Below are 24,026 nucleotides of genomic sequence, written 5' to 3'. Positions count from 1 at the left end.
GGGAGGTGGGTAAAAATTTAGTGCTTTTATTTTTTTTCCTTTTTTTTTTAATGTTTATTTACTTTTGAGAGAGCGAGAGAGAGACAGAGTGGGAATGGGGAGGGGGGAGACAGACAGGGAGACACAGAATCCGAAGCAGGCTCCAGGCTCCGAGCTGTCAGCACAGATGATGTGGGACTGGAACCCATGAAATGTGAGATCATGACCTGGGCTGCAGTTGGACATTTATTTTTATTTTTTTTATTTTTTTTTTTTAATTTTTTTTTTCAACGTTTTTTTATTTTATTTTTGGGACAGAGAGAGACAGAGCATGAACAGGGGAGGGTCAGAGAGAGAGGGAGACACAGAATCGGAAACAGGCTCCAGGCTCTGAGCCATCAGCCCAGAGCCTGACGCGGGGCTCGAACTCCCGGACCGCGAGATCATGACCTGGGCCGAAGTCGGCCGCTAAACCGACTGAGCCACCCAGGCGCCCCGGTTGGTTGGTTTTTTAATGTTTAAGAAAGAGAGGGTGAGCAGGGGAGGGGCAGAGAGAGACTGGGAACAGAGGATCTGAAGGGGGCCTCTGTGCTGACCGCAGAAAGCCCAATGTGGGGCTTGAACTCAGGAACCATGAGACCATGACCTGAGCTAAAGTTGAATGCTTAGCCAACTGAGCCACCCAGGCACCCCAGGAAGTGGTTGTTTAACAGGTATTGGGTTTCCGGGCACCTGGGTGGCTCAGTCTGTTAAGCATCCAATTCTTAGCTCAGGTCATGATCTCATGGTTCAGGGGAATGGAGCCCGACAGGCTCTGCGCTGACAGCACAGAGCTTGCTTGGGATTCTCTCTCCCCCTCCCTCAATCCCTCCCCTGTTCACATACATGTTCTCTCTCTCTCTCTCTCTCAAAAATAAATAAACATTTGGGGCACTTGGGTGGCTCAGTTGGTTAAGCATCCAAGTTCGACTCAGGTCACGATCTCATGGTTGGTGAGTTCAAGCCCTGTGTCAGGCAAGCTCTGTGCTAATAGCTCAGAGCCTAGAGCCCGCTTTGGATTTGAAGTCTCCCTCTCTCTCATTGCCCACCCCTGCTTGCACTCTCTCTCTCTCTCTCATAAATAAATAAATAAATAAATAAATAAATAAATAAATAAACAAACAAACATTTTTAAAATTAAAAAAAAAATAAACATTTAAAGGAAAAAAAAAGACAATTTTCATGATTACTCACCTAAACGGGATAAATAAAGCAACCTTTGACCATTAACCAAGAAGGGAAATAGGCAAGATAAGTCATGAACACAGTAGGGATAATACTTACACAGGCAGACACACACATAGCTTTGTTTGCAATAGACAGAGGACTGATACACATTTGAATTAATCCCCACGTTGTCTTTTTTTTTTTTAATTTTTTTTTAACGTTTATTTATCTTTGAGACAGAGAGAGACAGAGCATGAACAGGGGAGGGGCAGAGAGAGAGAGGGAGACACAGAATCGGAAGCAGGCTCCAGGCTCCGAGCCATCAGCCCAGAGCCCGACGCGGGGCTCGAACTCACGGACCGCGAGATCGTGACCCGGGCTGAAGTCGGACGCTTAACCGACTGAGCCACCCAGGCGCCCCCCCCCCAACATTGTCTTTAAGGATACCAAATTGGTGATCCAAAATCTTAATATATATGTAAAAACCTAAAGCGCAATTCTCTAAGGCTAGGGATCCTTCCACAAAACAAGGAAACACGTTGTTAGGGAATTGCAAAACAAGAATAAGAAAATCTAACCATCAAAATTCTGAATACAACATAAATGTATTATCTCGATATCGCTTCACACGCTTCCAACATGAAAGAGAAAAAGGACATAAGACGAGGCTTAGCAGAGTGTTCCTCAGAAATATGCAGACTTCGCCCAGACACCCAGGAGCAACAAAGAGCAGCCAGATCATGTAATCTCTCATGGCCCACAGGGAGACGCTGGTCCTCACTGTGCATGTGATGAAAGACTCTAAAGCTGAAGGAGAATCCTTAAAAAACTATATATGCAAGCACAATAAGTGTTGGGCAGATGTCCCTCTGTGACAGCAAGAGACATGAACTTACTGTTCTCAAAAATCATGTTACTGAGGCAAAGCTGCTCAAACCACATTTTAAGGTGGGGCTTTCTCCCTGACCTTGGACCTCACCTCCATCATTCACTTCATTCATGCCCAGCTACCTGGGTGTGTGGCTACTGTCTCCTTTCTCTTCCCATTCCAGGGCTCCTGCTTTTGCTCCAAAAAGATGACCAGGTCTGGCTTAGAGACAGCAAGTCCTGTTTCTAAGAAAACAAAGAAGCAAACAAACAAACAAAAACAAAACGTGACTCTCATGACTCTTGCTGGGGATTCTCCGATTTCCAATCCAGTATTTTGCTCAGGAGAGAAGAGAGGATGTTGTAGAAGGTTCTCAAAAGTGATTCCCCAAAATACTGTTTTCTGACAGCATCTTTAGTACGTTAGAAGAACATTTAAAATTTTCATACCCTGAGTTCCACTTTTGAGTACTAATGAGTTAAAAAAAAAAAAAAAAAGGTAAAAAACTAGTGAGTAAAAAACAAAACAAAACAAAACAAAACAAAACAAAACAAAACAAAACACTGGACTTTAAGAGGCGGACAACAATAGGGGCGCCTGGATGGCTCAGTCAGTTAAGCGGCCAACTTTGGCTCAGGTCATGATCTCACAGTTCGTGGGTTTGAGCCCTGCATCAGGCTCTGCACTGCTGGTGTGGAGCCTGCTTGGGATTCTCTCTCTCTCTCTCTCTCTCTCTCTCTCTGCCCCTTCCTTGTGTGCACTCTCTCTCTCTCCCTCTCAAAAATAAACAAACTTATGGGGCGCCTGGGTGGCGCAGTCGGTTAAGCGTCCGACTTCAGCCAGGTCACGATCTCGCGGTCCGTGAGTTCGAGCCCCATGTCGGGCTCTGGGCTGATGGCTCAGAGCCTGGAGCCTGTTTCCGATTCTGTGTCTCCCTCTCTCTCTGCCCCTCCCCCGTTCATGCTTTGTCTCTCTCTGTCCCAAAAATAAAATAAACGTTAAAAAAAAATTAAAAAAAATAAATAAACAAACTTAAAAACAAAAAAGAGAATTTAACTTAGTATTACTCTCTATTATAGTTTCTAACTCTGAGGAAAGATGATATAAGATCCACAGAAATACTGTAGATACTATATTTTTATGAAACATAAACTATAAAATTAAGGCACCAACACAGACATATACATTTTGAGTGCATGAAAAGTGTGTATGATTCTCAAGTGAGAAAGTCATGAGGAGTTAGAAGTGTACTTCTCCAATGTTATATGTATAACAATGAACTGGAGACCTTGTTAATACTTCTATTCTGATTCACAAATTTTGAGGTGGTTCTTGAGTTTCCACATTTTTTTAAATTTTATTGAAGTAATCTCTACACCCAACATGGGGCTTGAACTCAGCACACTCAAATCAAGAGTCACATGCTCCACTGAGGCAACCAGGTGCCCCTCCACATTTCTACTTCTGGTCCAAGAGCCACACTTTTGAATAACAAAGAGATCAAAGAATCATGGATGACTTTGAACTGAAAGGGTACTGTGAAAATTACAAGTTCTTTTTTTTTTTAACGTTTTATTTTATTTTTTGAGAGACAGCGTGAGCAGGGGTACAGGCAGAAAGAGAGGAAAACACAGAATTCAAAGCAGGCTCCAGGTTCTGACCTGTCAGCACTGAGCCCAACAAGCGCTGGAACCCACAAATGCAAGATCATGACGTGAGCTGAAGTCAGACCACTCAACCAAGCCACCCAGGTGTCCCCCTTTTTTTTTCTTTTAAAGTAGGCTCCACGCCCAACATGGAGCTTGAACTCACAACCCTGAGCTGAAGAGTCGCACACTCTACCAACTGAGCCAGTCAGGTGTCCTGGAAATTACAAGTTCTAATATCAAGAATGGAAACAACCATCCTTCTTGAACATGTACTACGTACTAGATATCGTTCTAACAGCTTTTCATAAATTAAGCCATAAAATCACAAAAATGATCTATGAGAGCAATAGTGGTATTATTCTTCATGACTCAAAAGAATATCTTGGCAAACTGTCAGTAATTGTAGAACCTGAGCATTACCCCAGATTATCTGACCTTGAATTTGTCTAAGTGGAGCATACGACTATAGAGGACAACCCTAAAATAATGTTCGTAACAGGTTTTGAAACTGAGTAAAGTATTGGAAAAAATTTAAGAAGGTACCAATACAGAATTGATCAATTAAAAAGAGATAAAAGACACTAATAGTTAAATTTTTAAAGATTAAAAATGGCTGGCTGTCTCACTTGGCAGAGCATGCAATTCTTGATCTGGAGATCGTGACTTCCAGCCCCACATTGGGGGTAGAGATGACATAAAAAATAAAATATTCTTCAAAAATTAAAAAATATATATGGGCCTATGTGGCTTAGTTGGTTAAGCATCCAACTTTTGATTTTGGCTGAGGTCATGATCTCACTATCATGAGATTGAGCCCCACATCAGGCCCAGTGTGGAGCTCAGAGCCTGCTTGGGATTCTCTCTCTCTCCCACTTTCTCTCTGCCCTTCCCCTGCTTGTGCACTCTCTCCCTCTCCAAATAAATAAATAAACCTTTTAAAAAATAAATTAATTAAAAAATTTAAAATATATTAAAAAGGGATGGTGTCGAAAATTTTCATTGTCATTGAAATAAAGAATTTTTTTTAATTTTATTTTTTATTTTTTAAAATTTACATCCAAATTAGTTAGCATATAGTGCAACAATGATTTCAGGAGTAGATTCCTTAGTGCCCCTGACCCATTTAGCCCATCCCCCCTCCCACAACCCCTCTCATAACCCTCAGTTTGTTCTCCATATTTATGTCTCTTCTGTTTTTTCCCCCTCCCTGTTTTTATATTATTTTTGTTTTCTTTCCCTTATATTCACCTTTTTTGTCTCTTAAAGTCCTCATATGAGTGAAGCCATATGATTTTTGTCTTTCTCTGACTAATTTCACTTAGCATAATACCCTCCAGTTCCATCCACATAATTGCAAATGGCAAGATTTCATTCTTTTTGATTGCCCAGTAATACTCCGTTGTATATATAGGCCACACCTTCTTTATCCATTCATCCATCGATGGACATTTGGGCTCTTTCCATACTCTGGCTATTGTTGATAGTGCTGCTGTAGACATGGGGGTGCATGTGTCCCTTCGAAACAGCACAGCTGTATCCTGTGGATAAATGCTTAGTAGTGCAATTGCTGGGTCTAGGGTAGTTCTATTTTTAGTTTTTTGAGGAACCTCCATACTGTTTTCCAGAGTGGCTGCACCAGCTTGCATTCCCAAAAATAAAGAAATATTTTTAATTGCTTGAAACTTATACATCTATTTCTGGATGATGATTTTTTTTTTTTTTTGGTCTAATAAACACACTCTGGAGACACACATTGATAGAACTAAAACAGCTATTGTTTCTGAGTCTTGTGTTTCTTTGAAAGTTTTTGTTTCATTTATCCTTTGTGCTGAGCTATATTTTACAGTCTTAAGCTTATATTAACTATCAATTCTTGTTTTTGTTTTCCACAGCAAAGGAGAAGTGATAAAGAAGAGGAGGTCTCTTGGGGCGCCTGGGTGGCGCAGTCGGTTAAGCGTCTGACTTCAGCCAGGTCACGATCTCGCGGTCCGTGAGTTCGAGCCCCGCGTCGGGCTCTGGGCTGATGGCTCCGAGCCTGGAGCCTGTTTCTGATTCTGTGTCTCCCTCTCTCTCTGCCCCTCCCCCGTTCATGCTCTGTCTCTCTCTGTCCCAAAAATAAATAAATGTTGAAAAAAAAAAAAAAGAAGAGGAGGTCTCTGACATGAGTGCGGAATACAACGGAAACTTACAAGACCAAGACCTGATTAAAACCTTCACTTGTGGGATGGGGCACCTGGGTGGCTCAGTGGGTTAAGCGTCTGACTCCAGCTCAGGTCATGATCTCACAGTTTGTGGGTTGGAGCCCCATGTCAGGCTCTATGTTGACAGCTCAGAGCCTGGAGCCTTCTTCAGATTCTGTGTCTCCCTCTCTCTCTCTGCCCCTCTGCCACTCATGCTCTGTCTCTTTCTCAAAAACAAATATACATTAAAAAAACAAAACAAAAAAACCCTTCACTTGCAAAAGCCAGTATGTCTGGCCAACAGAGAAGGAATCCTTTATTAGCCAAAGCAAACTACAAGCAAGGTTTAACTGAGAAGAAATGGGAGTTTCCAGATTAAATGAGGTGATTTATGAGTATCTCATAGTATATCCCAAGATACTTATTTTTAAAAATTTTTTTATTTATTTTGAGAGAAAGAGAGCAGAGGCAGGGGCAGAGAGACAGAGAGAGACTGAGAATCCCAAACAGTCTCTATGCTGTCAACACAGAACCTGAAGTGGGGCTTGACTTCATGAACCTCGAGATCATGACCTGAGCCAAAACCAAGAGTCAGACACTCAACTGAATGAGCTGCCCAGGTGCCCCAGAAGTGTTTCGTTTTAATGAAGTTTAGCTTATAAATTGGGGTGCCTCGGTAGCTCAGTCAGTTGAGTGTCTGTCTTCCGCTCAGGTCATGATCTCACAGTTTGTGAGTTCGAGCCCCACCTCGAGCTGGCTGCTGTCAGACTGTCAGTGCAGAGCCTGCTTTGGATCCTCTGTTCCCCTCTTTCTCTCCCTCCCCCACTTGTGCTCTCCCCAAAATACATAAATATTAATAAATAAATAATTTCATTCATGCATTGTCTCTAGTGTTTTACTTAAAAAGCATTCATTATATATCCAAGGTTATCAAGGTTTTCTCCAGTTATGTATGCAGTTTTGTTATTTTTCACTCTACATTTAGATCTGTGTCCATTTTGAGTTAATTTTGGTTTTGCGATTGTTGTTGTTGTTTATTTATTTTGAGAAAGAAAGAGAGAGAGCAAGTAGGGGAGGGGCAGAGGGGGAGGGAGAGAGTATCCTAAGCAGCCTCCAAGCTGTCAGTGCTTGGAGCCAGCAGGACACGGGGCTCGAACTCACAAACTATAAGATCATGACCTGAGCTGAAACCAAGAGTCAGATGCTTAGCCAACTGAACCACCCAGGTGCCCTGTTGAATTTGTTTTTGTGAAGGGTGTAAGGTCAGTTTCTAGATTCATTTTCCTTCACGCAGATACCCAGTTCTTTCAACACCGTTTGCTCAAAAGACCATCTTTCCTCCACTGGTATTTTCTTTGCTTCATTGTGAAAGATGAGTTGACTGCATTTACGAGGGGTCTCTTTCTAGGTTCTCTATTCTGTTCCATTGATCTGTCGGTCTATTCTTTTTTAAGTTTTTATTTTAGTTCCAGTTAGTTAACATACAGTGTTACGTTAGTTTCAGGTGTACAATATTCAACACTTCCATACATCCCTGGGTACTCATCACAGTAAGTGCGTTCCTCTACCGGGCTGTTCTTCCACTAACATAGCCTTGTGTTGATTACTCCAGCTTTATAAGTCTTGAAGCCACACAGTGTCAGGCCTCCAACTTTGTTCTTCTCCTTCCATACTGCGTTGGCTATTCTGGGTCTCTTGTCTCCGCACCTGGGTGGCTCAGTCAGTTAAGCGGCCAACTTTAGCCCAGGTCATGATCTCACTGTTTGTGAGTTCAAGCCCCACGTTGGGCTCTGTGCTGACAGCTCAGAGCCTAGAGCCTGCTTCGGATTCTGTGTCTCCCTTTCTCTCTGCCCCTCCCCTGCTTGCACTCTGTCTCTGTTTCTCTCTCTCTCTCTCAAAAATAAAAATAAACATTAAAAATTTTTTTGGGGGGCGCCTGGGTGGCGCAGTCGGTTAAGTGTCCGACTTCAGCCAGGTCACGATCTCGCTGTCCGTGAGTTCGAGCCCCGCGTCGGGCTCTGGGCTGATGGCTCAGAGCCTGGAGCCTGTTTCCGATTCTGTGTCTCCCTCTCTCTCTGCCCCTCCCCCGTTCACGCTCTGTCTCTCTCTGTCCCAAAAATAAATAAACGTTGGAAAAAAAAAATAAAATAAAAAAAATTTTTTTTTAAAATGTGAGTATACTTAATGCCACCTAATTGCAAATTTGACAGGCTTTAGAATGGGGATTTGTGGTTTCCAGTTCCACATACAAGGATCTTGAAATTTGTCATTTCATTCTAACAAAAGGTAAAAACTGAATAGATTAAAAATAACTCTTCTTGGACCCATAAAAGAAGGGAGGACATGGGGCAAACTGCTTTCCCCAAGACTGGATTGACAATTCCATATTTACATCATTTCTCTCTTCTCTCGTTCTACTAGAAGCAGCCAGGAGGAAACAGACTATTGTTTTGACACTTTGCTTACACCTTTCCTCGGCCAAAGATCCAATTCCATCGCTCACAAGGTCTACCCTGTACAAAACACCAGATCAGGAACACAATTCAGCCAAGTGCTTTCCATATTGTAACAGCAACACCTCTCCTCCAGCTTCCAATAAAGCGTTCCTCGGGGCGCCTGGGTGGCTCAGTCGGTTGAGCGTCCGACTTCAGCTCAGGTCACGATCTCGCGGTCCGTGAGTTCAAGCCCCGCGTCGGGCTCTGGGCTGATGGCTCAGAGCCTGGAGCCTGCTTCCGATTCTGTGTCTCCCTCTCTCTCTGCCCCTCCCCCGTTCATGCTCTGTCTCTCTCTGTCTCAAAAATAAATTAAAAAAAAAACGTTAAAAAAATTAAAAAAAAAGAAAACACAGATTAACAAGAGAAAACAAACACATAAAAAAAATAAATAAATAAAAAATAAAGCGTTCCTCATGTCTGTCTGGGACCCTGCCAGAACTGCCTCTGCTGTCTGTATTTCCACTGAGGTGTTCTCAAGAAGACTAAGGTCCCCTCTACAGTCTCCCCTTCTCTTCTGAGCTGTCACCAGAATCGCCCTTCCTGGTCCTTTTGTGCTGATGCAGGCTTTTTCTACCCTGCTCTCCCACAGTCTTCCAGCCCCCATCCATCATGCTGTTCCCATGCCACAGGTTTAGGGATGTTTCACAGGTGTACCTCAATTCTCATTACCAATTTTTGTCTTCGTCTATTTCAGCTGCTAAAACGGAATGCCAGAGACTGGGTGGTTTATCAACAACAGGCTTTTTTTTTTTTTTTTTTTTTTTTTTTTTTTTTGTCATAGGGGTAGAGGCCGGGAAGTCCGAGATCAAGACACCGGCAGATTCGGTGTCTGGTGAGAACCCATTTTCTGGTTTATAGACAGAATTTTCTGGCTAGGTACTCAAATGATGGAGGGGCAAGGGAGCTTCCCTAGGCCATTTTTTATAAGGGTACTAACCCCACTCATGAGGTCTCTGCCCTCATGACCTACTCACCTCCTAAAGGCTTCACCTCTTCATGTCATCAAGGTGGGAGTTAGGTTTTACCATATAAAATCAGGTGGGACACAAATATTCAGACCGGAGCAGGGTACCAAAGAGAAAATAGATTTTTTCCTTTACTGCAGGAACGTTCAAACACTGTAGATTTTTACTTAGTCCCAATAACCTTTAATTGGTAACCAAGACTTTTTTTTTTTTTTTTTTTTTTTTACTTCTTCAACGTTTATTTATTTTTGGGACAGAGAGAGACAGAGCATGAACGGGGGAGGGGCAGAGAGAGAGGGAGACACAGGATCAGAAACAGGCTCCAGGCTCTGAGCCATCAGCCCAGAGCCCAACGCGGGGCTCGAACTCACGGACCGCGAGATCGTGACCTGGCTGAAGTCGGACACTTAACCGACCGCGCCACCCAGGCGCCCCAATTTTGCCATGTTTTACCGGCTACTCTACTGGCAGGGATGTGATAACATCCTAGACAGGGTATTGACTGAACCTCCAGAACTACCAACAAAGAGAAGATCATCTAAACAGTGAAAAATTTGCCTCTCAAAGGATGGAGGCACCCATACTAAATTCCGCTGTGTCCATCACTGGCATGTGGCAGAAGATTGGTCTTACCAACACTTCTCTCCTTGCACGTCTCTCTAATGAGAATACTTCCCTCTAAAACTTGTAAGACAGGGAAATATATAGTGCAACCCATCAACATCTACTCTAATTCTAAAGCAGGAACAGTAACAGGATGTTGAGTGCATCCATAGGATTCTGTCTATACTGTTATGGGAGCTTCCTTCCCAAACCCGATCACTCGAATTTGAGTTATTTTTTTCTAAGGGACTGCGACGTATTTTAATGCACAGAGTCAGGTGCTGCAGCAATATTACACTTTCCCTTGGACAAGTATTTGGGAGGGATTCAAGGGACTGTGTGAGGCTACCACGGGGTCTGCCCAGGATGCTAGGGAGATTTCATTCTCCTTTGGCTCTTCACCCTAAGATCCCTGCTGCCTTCTTTATCTTACAGCTCCTCATGTCTAGAGAGTAATCAGGACCACGGGCTTTGCTCCATCCATGAAAGTAACCTGCAGACTTGGTGCTTCCAGACCCCCCTGTACCTTATGTCCCCTCCCTCTGCAGCATCACAGAGAACAAGATGGTGACATGGGTACCTGTTGTGAAAAAAGAGACAAGAGGACCAAACTGGGGTCACTTATGCTCAGCCCCACATTCCCAAACCAAGACTTAATCCCTAACTTAATTGCAGTTTCAGCCTCTCCCAGCAATGGGATCTGAAACCCGTCAGTGTGGAATCACTTGTTTGGCACTAGTGAAGTAATCTGCCTCACAGACCCCTACCGTTACTTAAAGAAAGGTGGCCTTGACACACCAATCCACTCTGTGTTTGTACAACTTCCTTGTCCTGCTCTCTCCTGCCTAGAAGTCTTTTATTTTGTACAGATCCTCAGTGCTCCTTTCTATTTGCTGGATGGGATGATGCCCAATTCACGTACCATAAAATAATATCTTTTAAATTGTGTTTGAATTGTTGAATTGTGTTTTTTTTAATTAATTTTGAGAGAGAGAGCGCGTGTGTACTCGCATGAGCAAGGGAGGGACAGAAAGAGAGGGGCAGGGGAGAGAGCAAATCCCAAGCGGGCCCCATGCTACCAGCACAGAGCCCGATGCAGGGCTTGAACTCATGAACCGTGAGATCATGACTTAAGCGAAAGCAAGAGTCAGACACGGGGCGCCTGGGTGGCTCAGTCAGTTAAGCGTCTGACTTCAGTTCAGGTCATGATCTCATGGTTTATGGGTTCCAGCCTCACATTGGGCTCTGTGCTGACAGCTCGGAGCCTGGAGCCTGCTTCGGATTGTGTCTCCCTCTCTCTGCCCCTCCACCACTCGTGTGCCATCTCAAAAACAAATAAACATGAAAAAAAGAGAGAGAGAAGCTTAAACCAACTGAGTCACCCAGGTGCCGCTGAATTTTGTTTTTTAACAGTACAGATGGCAGTAATAGGACCATAGGAAAGTTCTGACAGCTTTGGGGACAATGAGAAACACAGGCATGGGTCCCTGCGAACCCTCTGACCTCTCTCTCTTCCTGACCATTTTCGAGGGCTGTAGATAAATTCTCTCGGTTCTGAGCTCCTCCCTCTGCATCAAGCTCTCATTCTAATTGGCTTCCTAGTTCAGGGAAGGCGAACTTGAGTTAGCAAATTGTTTCACCCAGAACCCAAGCCCCCAAGGCTTGGTTCAGTCCACAGTGTCCCATTTGATTGGAACCCTGGTCCACAAATATTTGGCAGTGTCTAAGAGAAATGAAAAGATGAAAATCTATGACCCAAAGATTCCACTACTATTCCTACTACTATATACTGAATATAGATTCATACGTGTATCAATGTCTCACCAAAACACAAGTTCTAGGATTTACATACCAGCACTATTTCTAACAGCCACAAGCTGAAAACAACTCACTTGCCCATAAACGGTAGAATAATTACTTTTTTAATATTTACTTATTTGGGGGAGAGTGCAAGCCAGGGAGGGGCAAGGTGAGAGGGACAGAGGATCCAAAGCAGGCTCTGAACTGTCAGCCCAGAGGCTGATGTGGGGCTCAAACTCACAAACTGCAAGATCACGACCTGAGCCAAAGTCGGATGCTCAACCGACTGAGCCACCCAGGCGCCCCACAGAATAATTAAATCAATAGTTTAATGTTCACACAATGGAATACTACACAATAATGGCAATGCAAGGTCCATGCAATGGTATAGATAAATTCACAAACACCCATATTGAATAAAAAAAGATAAATAGAAAAGAGTTCATGCTGTACCGTACCATTTATATAAAATGAAACACAGAAGAAACTGATCTGTGTTTTTAGAGGCTAGAATAGTGTTCACCCTTGGGGTGGTGACTGAGAAGGGGAACCAGGGACTTCTGAGTGTTAACAATTTTCTGTATCTTTATCTGGGAGTTACATACAGAAGTATATGCAGATTCTGGAATTTCTTAAATTTGCTGCGTACTTAGGACCTGTGCGCATGTCTTTGTTTTTTCATAGGTATCACAAATTCTAAAAAACGGGTCTGGGAGAAGTACCTGCGTGACTCAGTAGGTGGAGCATGTGACTCTTGATCTCAGAGTTGTGAGTTCAAGTCCCAGGTTGGATGTAGAAATTACTTAAAAATAAAATCTTAAAAAAAGAAAGAAAGAAAGAAATGTAGAAGAGTTAAGATAGAAAAACAAGACGGGGCGCCTAGGCAGCTGAGTCTGTTAAGTGTCCAACGTTGGCTCAGGTCATGATCTCACAACTCGTGAGTTCAAGCCCCGTGTTGGAGCCTGGAGCCTGCTTCGGATTCTGTATCTCCCTCTCTCTCTGCCCCTCCCTCACTCACTCTCTGTCTCTCTCTTTCTCTCTCTCTCTCTCTCGAAAATAAATAAATTTTTTAAAAAAGATAGAAAAACAAGACAATAGACTAGATTCAATGTAGAGCACACAATAAGAAGGTAATTCTAAACCTATATATGTATATCAATTACCATATGAAACACAGGAATTGCTCCTGTTAAAGTCAAACTTTTTATTTTTTTATTTTTTATTTATTTTTTTTTTCAACGTTTATTTATTTTTGGGACAGAGAGAGACAGAGCATGAACGGGGGAGGGGCAGAGAGAGAGGGAGACACAGAATCGGAAACAGGCTCCAGGCTCTGAGCCATCAGCCCAGAGCCCGACGCGGGGCTCGAACTCCCGGACCGCGAGATCGTGACCTGGCTGAAGTCGGCCTCTTAACCGACTGCGCCACCCAGGCGCCCCAAAGTCAAACTTTTTAAAAATTATATGCAATTAGATTTTTTCATGGATATAAATTACAAGAATTAAACTAGAGAAATGGAAAATAGGTTCTACATAATTTTAAACAGTGAAACAATTAGCATAGATTTTAAGATTAAAGCATTTTGCCATTATTGAAATCAGCATTATTTTTAAATTCCTTTATGAATAATACTGCAATACTATTGAGTGATAGGAAACAATTATATGCATACGTATATGTGTGTATGTATATACGTGTGTATATACACATGATTACATTTATATGAATACCATGTATATATATATTTATATATACATATACACAAAAACATATATATATACTAACATAGGATATATGTATATATTTTCTCCCTTGTGATCTAATATATGGTAGGTATTTTGGTGCTCATGTGAGCTGAAAATATCTTTATTTTGTAGCACAAAGTTCAATATCTATAAGGTCAAATTAACCCTACTGCTTTTAAAAGTGTAGAATCCTAGATTCAGGATCCTGAATCCTAGATTCAGGAATTACAGTTTCATAATGTAAAGAGAATTATATGAAAATATTTCCAAAATTAGAAATATCCATTTTTGAAATCTGCAAGCCACACACTCCCCATTTAAAAAACAAAAAACAAAAAAACAGAGGGGTGCCTGGGTGGCTCAGTTGGTTAGGTGTCCGAATTCGGCTCAGGTCATGATCTCATGGTTCATGGTTTCAAGCCCCGCATTGGGCTCTGTGCTGACAGCTCGGAGCCTGGAGCCTGCTTCACATTCTGTGTCACCCTCTCTCTCTCCCCCTCCCCTGCTCCCACTCTGTCTCTCTCTCTCTCTAAAAAATAAATAAACATTAAAATTAATTTTTAAAAATTAAAAAATTCTAAAAAGAAAACAATAGATTCATGGGGTGCCTGTCAGTTAAGCATCTGATTCTTGACTTCAGCTCAGGTCATGATCTCACCATTTGTGAGGGCTCCATGAGTTCAAGCCCTGAGTTAGGCTCTACATTGATAGTGCACAGTCTGCTTAGGATTCTCTCTCTCCTGGGGCGCCTGGGTGGCTCAGTCGGTTAAGTGTCCAACCTCGGCTCAGGTCACGATCTCACATTTCGTGGGTTGGAACCTTGCATTGGGCTCTGTGCTGACAGCTCAGAGCCTGGAGCCTGCTTCAAATTCTGTGTCTCCCTCTTTCTCTGCCTCTCTCCTGCTCATAATCTGTCTCTCAAAAATAAATAAATGTTAAAAAATGTTTAAAAAAAGAAAAAGGATTTTCTCTCTCTCCTTCTCTCTCTGCCCCTCCCCTGCTCACACGCACATGCCCTCCCTCTCCCTCTCAAAATAAACAAATAAACTATATATTAAAAAATAGTGCCTTGCCAGTATTTCTCACACCTGTCAAGGTCCTGAAAACCAAGGAAAGACTCAGAGAGTGTCATAGAGAAGACTGGGGAGACACAATGACAAAGTCTACTGTGATATTCCACACTGGACTTTGGAAGAGAAAAAAGACCAAATGCACCACGGTAACATCCAATGGTAACATTACAGGAGACTGGATAGAAGGCATTTGAGACATCTCTGTATTATCTTCTCAACTTTTCTGCAAATCTAAAAGTAAATAAATAAATAAATTAGGGGGGCCCTGGGTGGCTCAGTCAGTTAAGTGTCTGACTTCGTCTTGGGTCATGATCTCATTGTTCATGAATTCGAGCCCCGCATCGGGTTCTGTGCTGACAGCTCAGAGCCTGGAGCCTGCTTTGGATTCTGTGTCTCCCTCTCTCTGCCCCTCCCCCACTCAGGCACTGTTTCTCTCCCTCTCTCTCTTTCAAAAATAAATGAACCTAAAAAACTTCTCTAATGAAAATAAATAAATAAATAAATAAATAAATAAATACTTTTTTTTTTTTTTTTTTTTAGAGTAAGCTCTGTGCCCAACATGGGGCTTGAGCTCTCGACCCCAAGATCAAGAGGCACACGCTCTACCAACTAAGCCAGCCGAGCCCCTACAAATGTAAAATTATTAAAAAAAAATTTTTTAACGTTTATTTATTTTTGAGACAGAGAGAGACAGAGCATGAACAGGGGAGGATCAGAGAGAGAAGGAGACACAGAATCTGAAGCAGGCTCCAGGTTCCAAGCTGTCAGCACAGAGCCTGACGCAGGGCTCGAACTCACGGACCTCCAACTCATGGACCGTGAGATCATGACCTGAGCCAAGGTTGGACGCTTAACTGACTGAGCCACCCAGGCATCCCTAAAATTATTTTAAAATAGAACATTTACTTTAAAACTTTGCAGCTTATAATTACAGATAGCTACATTACAATATTTCCCATGTTTGAGACCATAGCCATTTTTTCCTTGAAGGTATTTTAATGCCCTTTGTGATTTCAAAAATAAAATTCATCCTTAACCAGGATATCTTTTGCCTCCTCTATTTCTTCAAGCTTCATAGAAAATTCCTCCACAAATGTGTTTCTTCGGGTTGAAAATTCAGGAGTCCATCTTGAAACCTTGTTCTTGTCAACACAGCCAATTGGCATCAAGGTTTTACAGGGCAATCTTCCTTCTACAGACCCTAGAAATGCCTTTATTTTCCCCATGTACCAAATCTCTATTTAATTGTTGCTTCCCACCTGCTGTTCTTTTAAACTTCAGCCGTTAACATCTTTCTGTCTCTACCCTATTGCTCATTCTTCCACTGTTTACCTGAAAACATTTTCATATGCTAATCTACACCATAACCACGACTGTGGTTTGTTTTTTTTTTTAATTTTTTTAACGTTTATTTATTTTTGAGACAGAGAGAGACAGAGCATGAACAGGGGAGGGTCAGAGAGAGGGAGATACAGAATCTGAAACAGGCTCCAGGATCTGAGCTGTCAGCACAGAGCCCGACACGGGGCTCGAACTCACGGACCGCGAGATCATGACCTGAGCCGAAGTCGGCCGCTTAACCGACTGAGCCACCCAGGCGCCCCGCCACGACTGTGTTTCAAACCACCATTTACCTTAGGAGGTGAGGGACAAAATTTAAAACAAGGCTTTTAATTTCTGCAAGAGCTGAAATGTAACGTTTCTCCTGCTTCACACCCGGCCATTGGCATTAACATCCAGGCCTCTCTTCCTTCTGGATGGATCACCCCACATGCAATTCCTTTTTTAGGGAACTGTCCTTATAGTTCCATGCCCAGTTAAGTTTTAGGAAAATTTAATACATCAGATTGAAACTGACACTCAAAAACATTTTCAGTATCTCACATACCTTCACGACTATTTTACCATTGCACAGACTCTGAATTTCTCCACAGCAGTTTTTGATGAACTGCACTTATGTAAGTAAGTACATAACACTTTATTTACTACCACTACTAACATTTACTTCTTATTATTAGGACAGAATCACTGTCTTATTTACTAGTCTATCTACGATGACACTGGTTTATAATTGTGCTTGAGGGTTTGGGTGAGAGGATTTCATCAATGACTAAACACAGCCCCAAACAAACCATTTTATATTTTTCTGATGAGATCAGGGAATTCTGTCTTTCTTCCACAGCAGAAAGAGCAGAGCCTGTACACAGTGGGATTACGGCTCATGAGAACAAAGGGACTGACGGTCGGGAATCCTGTGGTGATTAGTATAGAGGTGGTCACCACCCACCAATTGGGATTATCACAAAGAGCCAGATAAACATAAAACACCAAGGAGAGGGTGTACAAAGATACAAAGGCGCTTACCAGAACAAGGATGGTGTGGATGGCTCTGGTCTCGGGGGAGGATCTTGGGGAGGCCTTGGTCCTATGAATGTGTTGGACCCGCTGCCTGTGCCTGTTCAGGATGAACACCATTGAGCCGCTGGCCCAGGACATGAGCCCCAAACATAAAACGTCATGAAAGGCTATCAATGCTGTATACGTGGAGTCTGAGACTTTGTCGTGAAGTGGAATAGGACAGAACATCATTGTGATGGTTTTGTTACTCCATCTGCCAGTCGCAAACACTGGAAAAATAAAATTTACCAGCATGTGGAGGACCCAGCAGAGGGTATTGAAGGACCCGATGTACTTCAGGGCTTTGGCTTTAAGCTCCGCCCACCTGGAGTTTCTGGGGCTGATGGTGATGGCCTGGAAGACACTCAGGAGACAGATGGTGCCAATGGTCACACCCCTGGCCACTCTGTGAATGTATAAAACAAGTTTGCATCCAAAATAATTGAGGAAATGTCTTAACCCAAAAGCTGCCATTGTCCTTGGGATTCCTCTGGAGAGAAGGACCAAGGAGTTGGCTACAGTCAGGTGCCTGAGAATTAAATCGGTTGACCTTGGTTTGCATCCACTGAAGGCAAGGGTCACAGAATGATATAAGAGCGAGAAATTTCCCCAAACTCCAACGACTATCTGGAACAGGAAGATCATTGCAAATTTCAAATCCGCGAAGGCCATTCTGTCATTTTCCAAGAATTTGACATCAAAATGCACACGCAGAGCTTTTCTGTAAAAACATGAGTTGTGGGCTACATTTTTCATGGAAACAGAAATCCCCAAATCTCCATGTCCAGTTATTCCTCCAAAAAATCCACGTCTGTAATGTATTTTCTTGTGGAGAGATTTACCAAGTTTGATTTGTATCTTACCAGACCACCTGCATGAGCCACTGTTATTAATGCTTCGCATAGCCTAATATTTAATACTCACAAATTTGTGAGCTAGAAACTAAAATTATTCTCCTTTTACAGACAAGGGGAATTTAGGTATGGGGAAGTTGTAGTGAGGGATCAAACCAAGGAAGCCTCATTACAGTGACACTGGTACTTAATATCATACCACACTCTCACAGCTACCTCATTTTGTTTTTTAACATTATGCCATCTATAATATCTCCACATTATTTTGTAGTTGTAGTTAAGTACAGTCACATTTTAAATTTACTTTGTTTTAAGGGTGCCTGGGTGGCTCAGTCAGTTAAGCATCCAACATTTGATTTTGGCTCAGGTCATAATCTTGTGGTTCATGAGACTAAGCTCTATGTTGGGCTCTGCACTGACAGTACGGAGCCTGCTTGGAATTCTCTCTCTCCCTCTCTGCACCCCCCTTTTCAAAATAAATATATAAACATTAAAGAAATTGTTTTGTATAAACTTTGTTGTAATAATTTGCCATTTGGTTATGTATTTATTTTATATTCTAACACTTGAATGAAAATTCAGTACTCTTAATGAGAGTAGATGCATTGAATGATTTTCCACATTTTGATTGGATTTATTTATTTATTTTTAATGTTCATTTATTTATTTTTGAGAGAGAGACAATGCAAGAGTGAGGGAGGGGCAGAGAGACAGGGAGACAGAGGATCTGAAGCAGGCTCAGTGCTGAGAGTGCAGAGCCTGATGCAGGGCTCAAACTCATGAACAGTGAGATCATGACCTGAGGCAAAGTTGGATGCTTAACCAACTGAGCCACCCAGGCATCCCCTTTTTAAAAAAATATTGACTGATTGATTGGATTTATTGAACATGGAAAAATATAAAGACATTAAGAGGAAAAACTTCATTTTTTGTCAGGGACTAAGTGCAATGGCAGTAATCACAGAAATTATTGCACAAAATTATAGTGTGCCCTAAATCATAGAACATGATATTACTGTAAGTGACAAAACACGTTAGGGTAGAAAGTAATTTAATACTCATTAGAGTATAGGCGACTATAACTTTATTACATTAGAAAAACTAATTGAGGGGCACCTGGGTGGCGCAGTCGGTTAAGCGTCCGACTTCAGCCAGGTCACGATCTCGCGGTCTGGGAGTTCGAGCCCCGCGTCAGGCTCTGGGCTGATGGTTCAGAGCCTGGAGCCTGTTTCCGATTCTGCGTCTCCCTCTCTCTCTGCACCTCCCCCGTTCATGCTCTGTCTATCTCTGTCCCAAAAATAAATAAACGTTGAAAAAAAAATTTTTTTTAAAAATAAAAAAAAAGAAAAAAAGAAAAACTAACTGAAACTTTAACATTTGATTTGGGAAAGATATTAAAATGCAAAAAAAAAAATATGTGAAATGTGATATGGGGTCATGAAATCTTTTGCATTCAATAAATTGAAATGGATGAGAGATGAGCAGAGAGAGCCTGATAATAATATGGAATGGTTTTAAGCCAGAAAAAAATAACACAAGAAATATTTATGCTTTAAAATTGCTGAAGCCCCAATTGTTTTCCTGCTGTCTGAAACCTTCAACTCTGGCATTAAAGGACCTTTCTTAATTTCAGGTGACAAAATCATCTCATCTTGATCAAAAGACCACAGATAGTTTCAGTAGACACACATTTTGCCATCTCCATTAAGGACATCACACACAAATTACAGAGAAAATAATTCTGTTTTAACAATTGCAATTCAGCCATGCTGCTTCTGCTGGGAATTGAGCAAATAAATTAGCTCCGTCATACTTATTATGAAGGTATTCTGAACAAGCCTCCCCAAAATGTGCTACTTTGGCATATGGATTAGTTGGAGCCAGAGTCTATAAAACCCAAAGACACAGAAGAGCTTTTACCTTCTCCTTAATGACCTGAAAGAATTTAGATAGGGAGCCTGGCCCAGTAAGGGAACTTTTGTCCGAGAGATCTTTTTTTCTGGAAAACCTATCTGTATGGCAGGGTGAACATCTGCTTACCGAACATCTGCTCTTGTCATTGTCCTGTCTATTACTCTCCTCCCTTTGGAAGCCCCAGGCTCCTATCTCATTCCTTGGCTCAGAGTGGTAAATAAACCTCCATTGCCTGACTTGTTCCCGGAGTCTCATATTCTTAGGGGGCCCGTGTCTGTAACTAAATTTGTTTTCCTTCGGGTGCCTGGGTGGCTCAGCCAGTTAAGCATCTGACTTTGGCTCAGGTCATGATTTCACAGTTTGTGAGTTCAAGCCCCACATCAGGCTCTCTGCTGTCAGCACAAGCCTGCTTTGGATCCTCTGACCTCCTCTCCCTCTGCCCCTCCCTCATTTTCTTGCTCTCTCTCTCTCTCTCTCTCCCCCACTCTGTCTCTCAAAATAAATAGACATTAAAAAAAAAAATTTCTCCTGTTAATCTGTCATGTTCATGTGATTATTAGATCAGCCAAAGAACCTAGAAGGGTAGAAGAAATTTTTTCCTCTCCTCCCCAACAATCATATGCACAGATTTTCCTGATGTAAGTATGGTCTTTTTGAAGTATTCTCTGTGAACTTTGCACATCATATTAATTATTAGATTAATTTCCAAATTACAGTCTTTGACTACATTAAAATAAAGATTTTTTTTTTGTAAGTAGGCTCCATGCCCACTGTGGAGCCCAATGTGGAGCTTGAACTCATGACCCTGAGATCAACACCTGAGCTGAGATCAAGAGTCAGATGCTTAACATACTGAGCCACCCAGGCACCCCCCAAAATGAGGATTTTAATGCCACTTGGTCAAATCCCAAGAACCACTTTCAGTGAGGATTTCATTAACTTACATCAGCAGCTGTCTGGGGTTGCTGTTGTAGGACCTGCAGCCTCCAGTCTCCCCACAAATTCAGCCCATGTCTCAGGACTTACCTTCCTTCTAGTGGCTTTGGCACTGGCTCAGTTTTTAGCCCCAAAGAACTGCTTTTTGAGACATGAGCTCCTATGCAGATTTGTGATTCATCATCTTTCCTAGCAGATTCTGCCTCTCAGCTGGAAATTGGAAGTCCTCAACTGACGCCCTCCTGCTACCAAGAAAGTGGGCTCCATGTGAAGTTCCTGGCAGCCAGTACATGCAGGAGTGGGGCAGCCAAACCCTGAGATATGTGTAGTGATCCTGAGACCTCTCCTCCCCGCAGCACTGCAATTACCACTTCACCTGTAGTGGCAGCGATGGTTCCCACTTGGGGAGCTGAGAATAATTCTGAAAAACATTGCCCTGGTTTTCAGTTCCTGGAAACGATTACAAGTTTCTAGTAAGCATTTCTAATGAGACCATTGGAGAGTTTGAGAGAGGCTCCCCCTGTGTCATGATTCTTGGGGGAAGACAAAGGCTCACTTGAAGCGGACAGGATATGTTGAAGTCTGAAGCATGAGGAACTGGCAGAGAAATATATATATATATATATATATATATATATATATATATATATATACATACATATATATATGTCTCATTGGAGTGCATACTTCCCTAGGGAAATAGTCTATCTAAAATACAATTCTTTATTAATCTGCAGACCCCTGAGTACCACCATTATCTAATTTTAGGCAGAGAAATAGAATCTCACAAAGCACCTGAGAAGGGTTTTCCATTTGGCATGTGCAAAAGGAAGAACATTATACCAATAACTGACTTGAAAAACAAAAACAAGGGATGCCTGGGTGGCTCAGTCGGTTAAGCGTCCATGTCCGACTCCTGATTTTGGCTCAGGTCATGATCTCATGGTTTGTAAGAATGAGCCTCATGTCAGGCTCTGAGCTGACAGTGTGGAGCCTGCTTGGGATTCTCTCTCTCCTTCTCTCTCTCTGCCCCTCACCCCCTCTCAGAAATAATATAAATAAACATTAAAACAAAACCAAAAACATTTGCTTCATTTGGCCAATTCAATACAAATTAACTAAATGAAATAAAAATTTCTGGGAAAATATGCTTTGCCATTTTTAAGTAGAGCTAGAACTTTTTTTTAATGTTTATTTATTTGTTTTTGAGAGAGAGGGAGAGAGCACAAGTAGGGGAGAGGCACAGAAAGAGACAGAGAGGGGGAAACACAGAACACTCAGCAGGCTCCAGGCTCTGAGCTATCAGCACAGAGGCTCGAAACCACCGATCACGAGATCATGACCTGAGCCAAAGTAGGATTCGTAACTGACTGAGCCACCAAGGCCCCCTAGAGATAGAACTTCTAAATAATAAAATATCCATAGAGGAATGAGAGTTTATAAAGCAGTTTCTCACAAACAAACAAACAACAACAACAACAACAACAAAGGATAGGCTGTTTAACAGAAAGTTCTGCAACACATTTAAATATCAAGATGTTGCTATTTATTTAAGAGCATTGCAGAGGAATTAACTTTTCTAAACGAATTTTATAAATCAAATAGAATACTGATACTAATACGTCAAAAAGTTTGTAGCAATACAGTACTACAAAAAGATTCTACATAGGACTACATAGAAACAAGTAAAATATAGGAAACATACTACTACTAATATAATATAAAAATAATATATGGTTTCCTAGGACTTCTATAACAAATTTCCACAAAATTTGGTGGCATAAAACAACAGAAATTTGATCTGGAGTCCAGGGGTTCAAAGCTTAAGTGGCCAGTGGACCATGCCTTTTTTTTTTGTTTTTGTTTTGTTTTGTTTTGTTTTGTTTTGTTTTGTTTTGTTTTGTTTTGTTTTGTTTGGACCATGCTTTATCTGAAGGCTCTAAGGGGGAATACTTTCTTGCCTCTTTCTAGCCTCTGTTGGCTGCCAGAAAACCTTGGAGTTCCTTGGCCGACAGCTCCACAACTCTAATCTTTGTACCTGTTATCACATGACCTTCTTCCCTCTGTGCCTTTACTTAGCCTTCTTACGAGACACCAGTCATTGGACCTCTGTCTATCTGAATTCAGTATGACCTCATCTTACCTTGATTTCATCGGCAAAGACCCTATTTCTAAATAAGGTCACATTCACAGGTTGATGGGGATTGAACTTGAAATATTCCTGGGGACACAATTCAAACCACAACTGTGATTAAGTGCATTTTATGTACTGAATTCAGGAACGATTAAATATGAGACAATCTACTAATAAAATTCCTTGTATTTATAGATAGAAAAATAAAATCAGGAGACCATGTTCACAGACACAAAAGCATCCCTTGGCAGAATTCAACAAGTGCTAAATTAAAACACTCAAAATTAGGAATTGATGGATCTTCGCTAACTTGACAAAACTAAACATTCATTGTTCTCATGAGAATGAATTAGGAAGATTCCCACTAAGGTCAGGAATAAGACTAAAACATACACAATTACTTTGTAGTCAGTTGATATTGCATTGGAGGGTTAGCCAAGGACATGTTAAAGTGGCATAAGAACTGAAACAAAGAGGGGCGCCTAGGTGGCTCAGTCGGTTAAGCGACCCACTTCTGCTCAGGTCATTATCTCACTGTTTGTGAGTTCAAACCCCACCTCAGGATCTGCACTGACAATTCAGAACCTAGAGCTTGCTTTGACTTCTTTGTCTCCCTCTCTCTCTTCCCCTCCCCTGCTGGTGCTCTGTCTCCCTCTCTCAAAAATAAATAAACATTAAAAAAAATTTTTTAGGGGCGCCTGGGTGGCGCAGTCGGTTAAGCGTCCGACTTCAGCCAGGTCACGATCTCGCGGTCCGGGAGTTCGAGCCCCGCGTCGGGCTCTGGGCTGATGGCTCAGAGCCTGGAGCCTGCTTCCGATTCTGTGTCTCCCTCTCTCTCTGCCCCTCCCCCGTTCATGCTCTGTCTCTCTCTGTCCCAAAAATAAATAAACGTTGAAAAAAAAAATTTTTTTTTAAAAGAACTGAAACGAATATATAAAAGTCTGTTAGCGAAAGATATAATTGTATATTTGGAAACACAAAAGGAATTGATAGCAAAAAAATAATTTGGTAAACTAACATATTATTGACATACAAAAAAACAGGTATCTACAAATGTACAAAATATAATAATTTACAAGTTACAATTGAGATGGGAATTACAGTTATTTAAAGAATAAAATAACACAATAAAATAAACTAGGAATAGAGGCACATGGCTGGTTCAGTCAGTAGAGTGTGAGACTCTTGATCTCACCCTGGGTGTAGAGCTTACTTAAAAATAAATAAA

At 41.8% G+C, this 24,026-nt stretch overlaps 1 protein-coding gene across 1 annotated transcript; it reads right to left on the bottom strand.

Moving 5' to 3' along the window:
- Window positions 1-1,624: 1,624 nt before the first annotated feature.
- LOC123578640 (vomeronasal type-1 receptor 2-like) lies at window positions 1,625-17,868 on the bottom strand. The gene is made up of 2 exons (XM_045441645.1): window positions 16,928-17,868; window positions 1,625-2,298 (listed from the first exon to the last, which is right to left on the bottom strand). The coding sequence occupies exons 1-2, from the start codon at window positions 17,861-17,863 to the stop codon at window positions 2,209-2,211; spliced, it is 1,026 nt and encodes a 341-aa protein (XP_045297601.1). The 5' UTR covers window positions 17,864-17,868; the 3' UTR covers window positions 1,625-2,208.
- Window positions 17,869-24,026: the final 6,158 nt, after the last annotated feature.

This window comes from Leopardus geoffroyi, chromosome E2 (genome assembly GCF_018350155.1).
Source record: "Leopardus geoffroyi isolate Oge1 chromosome E2, O.geoffroyi_Oge1_pat1.0, whole genome shotgun sequence".
In the NCBI taxonomy this organism is placed as follows: Eukaryota; Metazoa; Chordata; class Mammalia; order Carnivora; family Felidae; genus Leopardus; species Leopardus geoffroyi.
Note: the sequence above shows the minus strand (reverse complement) of the source record. Positions and strands in the feature narration are given on the sequence as shown.

What these genes read in the sequence shown, in the direction of transcription:
- LOC123578640 (XM_045441645.1), bottom strand. Translation starts at nt 17,863, where the DNA reads ATGCGAAGCATTAATAACAGTGGCTCATGCAGGTGGTCTGGTAAGATA. An exon ending in TCCACACCATCCTTGTTCTG is followed by an intron (nt 2,299 to 16,927) that starts GTAAGCGCCTTT and finishes TTGTTTTCTTAG; the next exon opens with AAACAGGACTTGCTGTCTCT.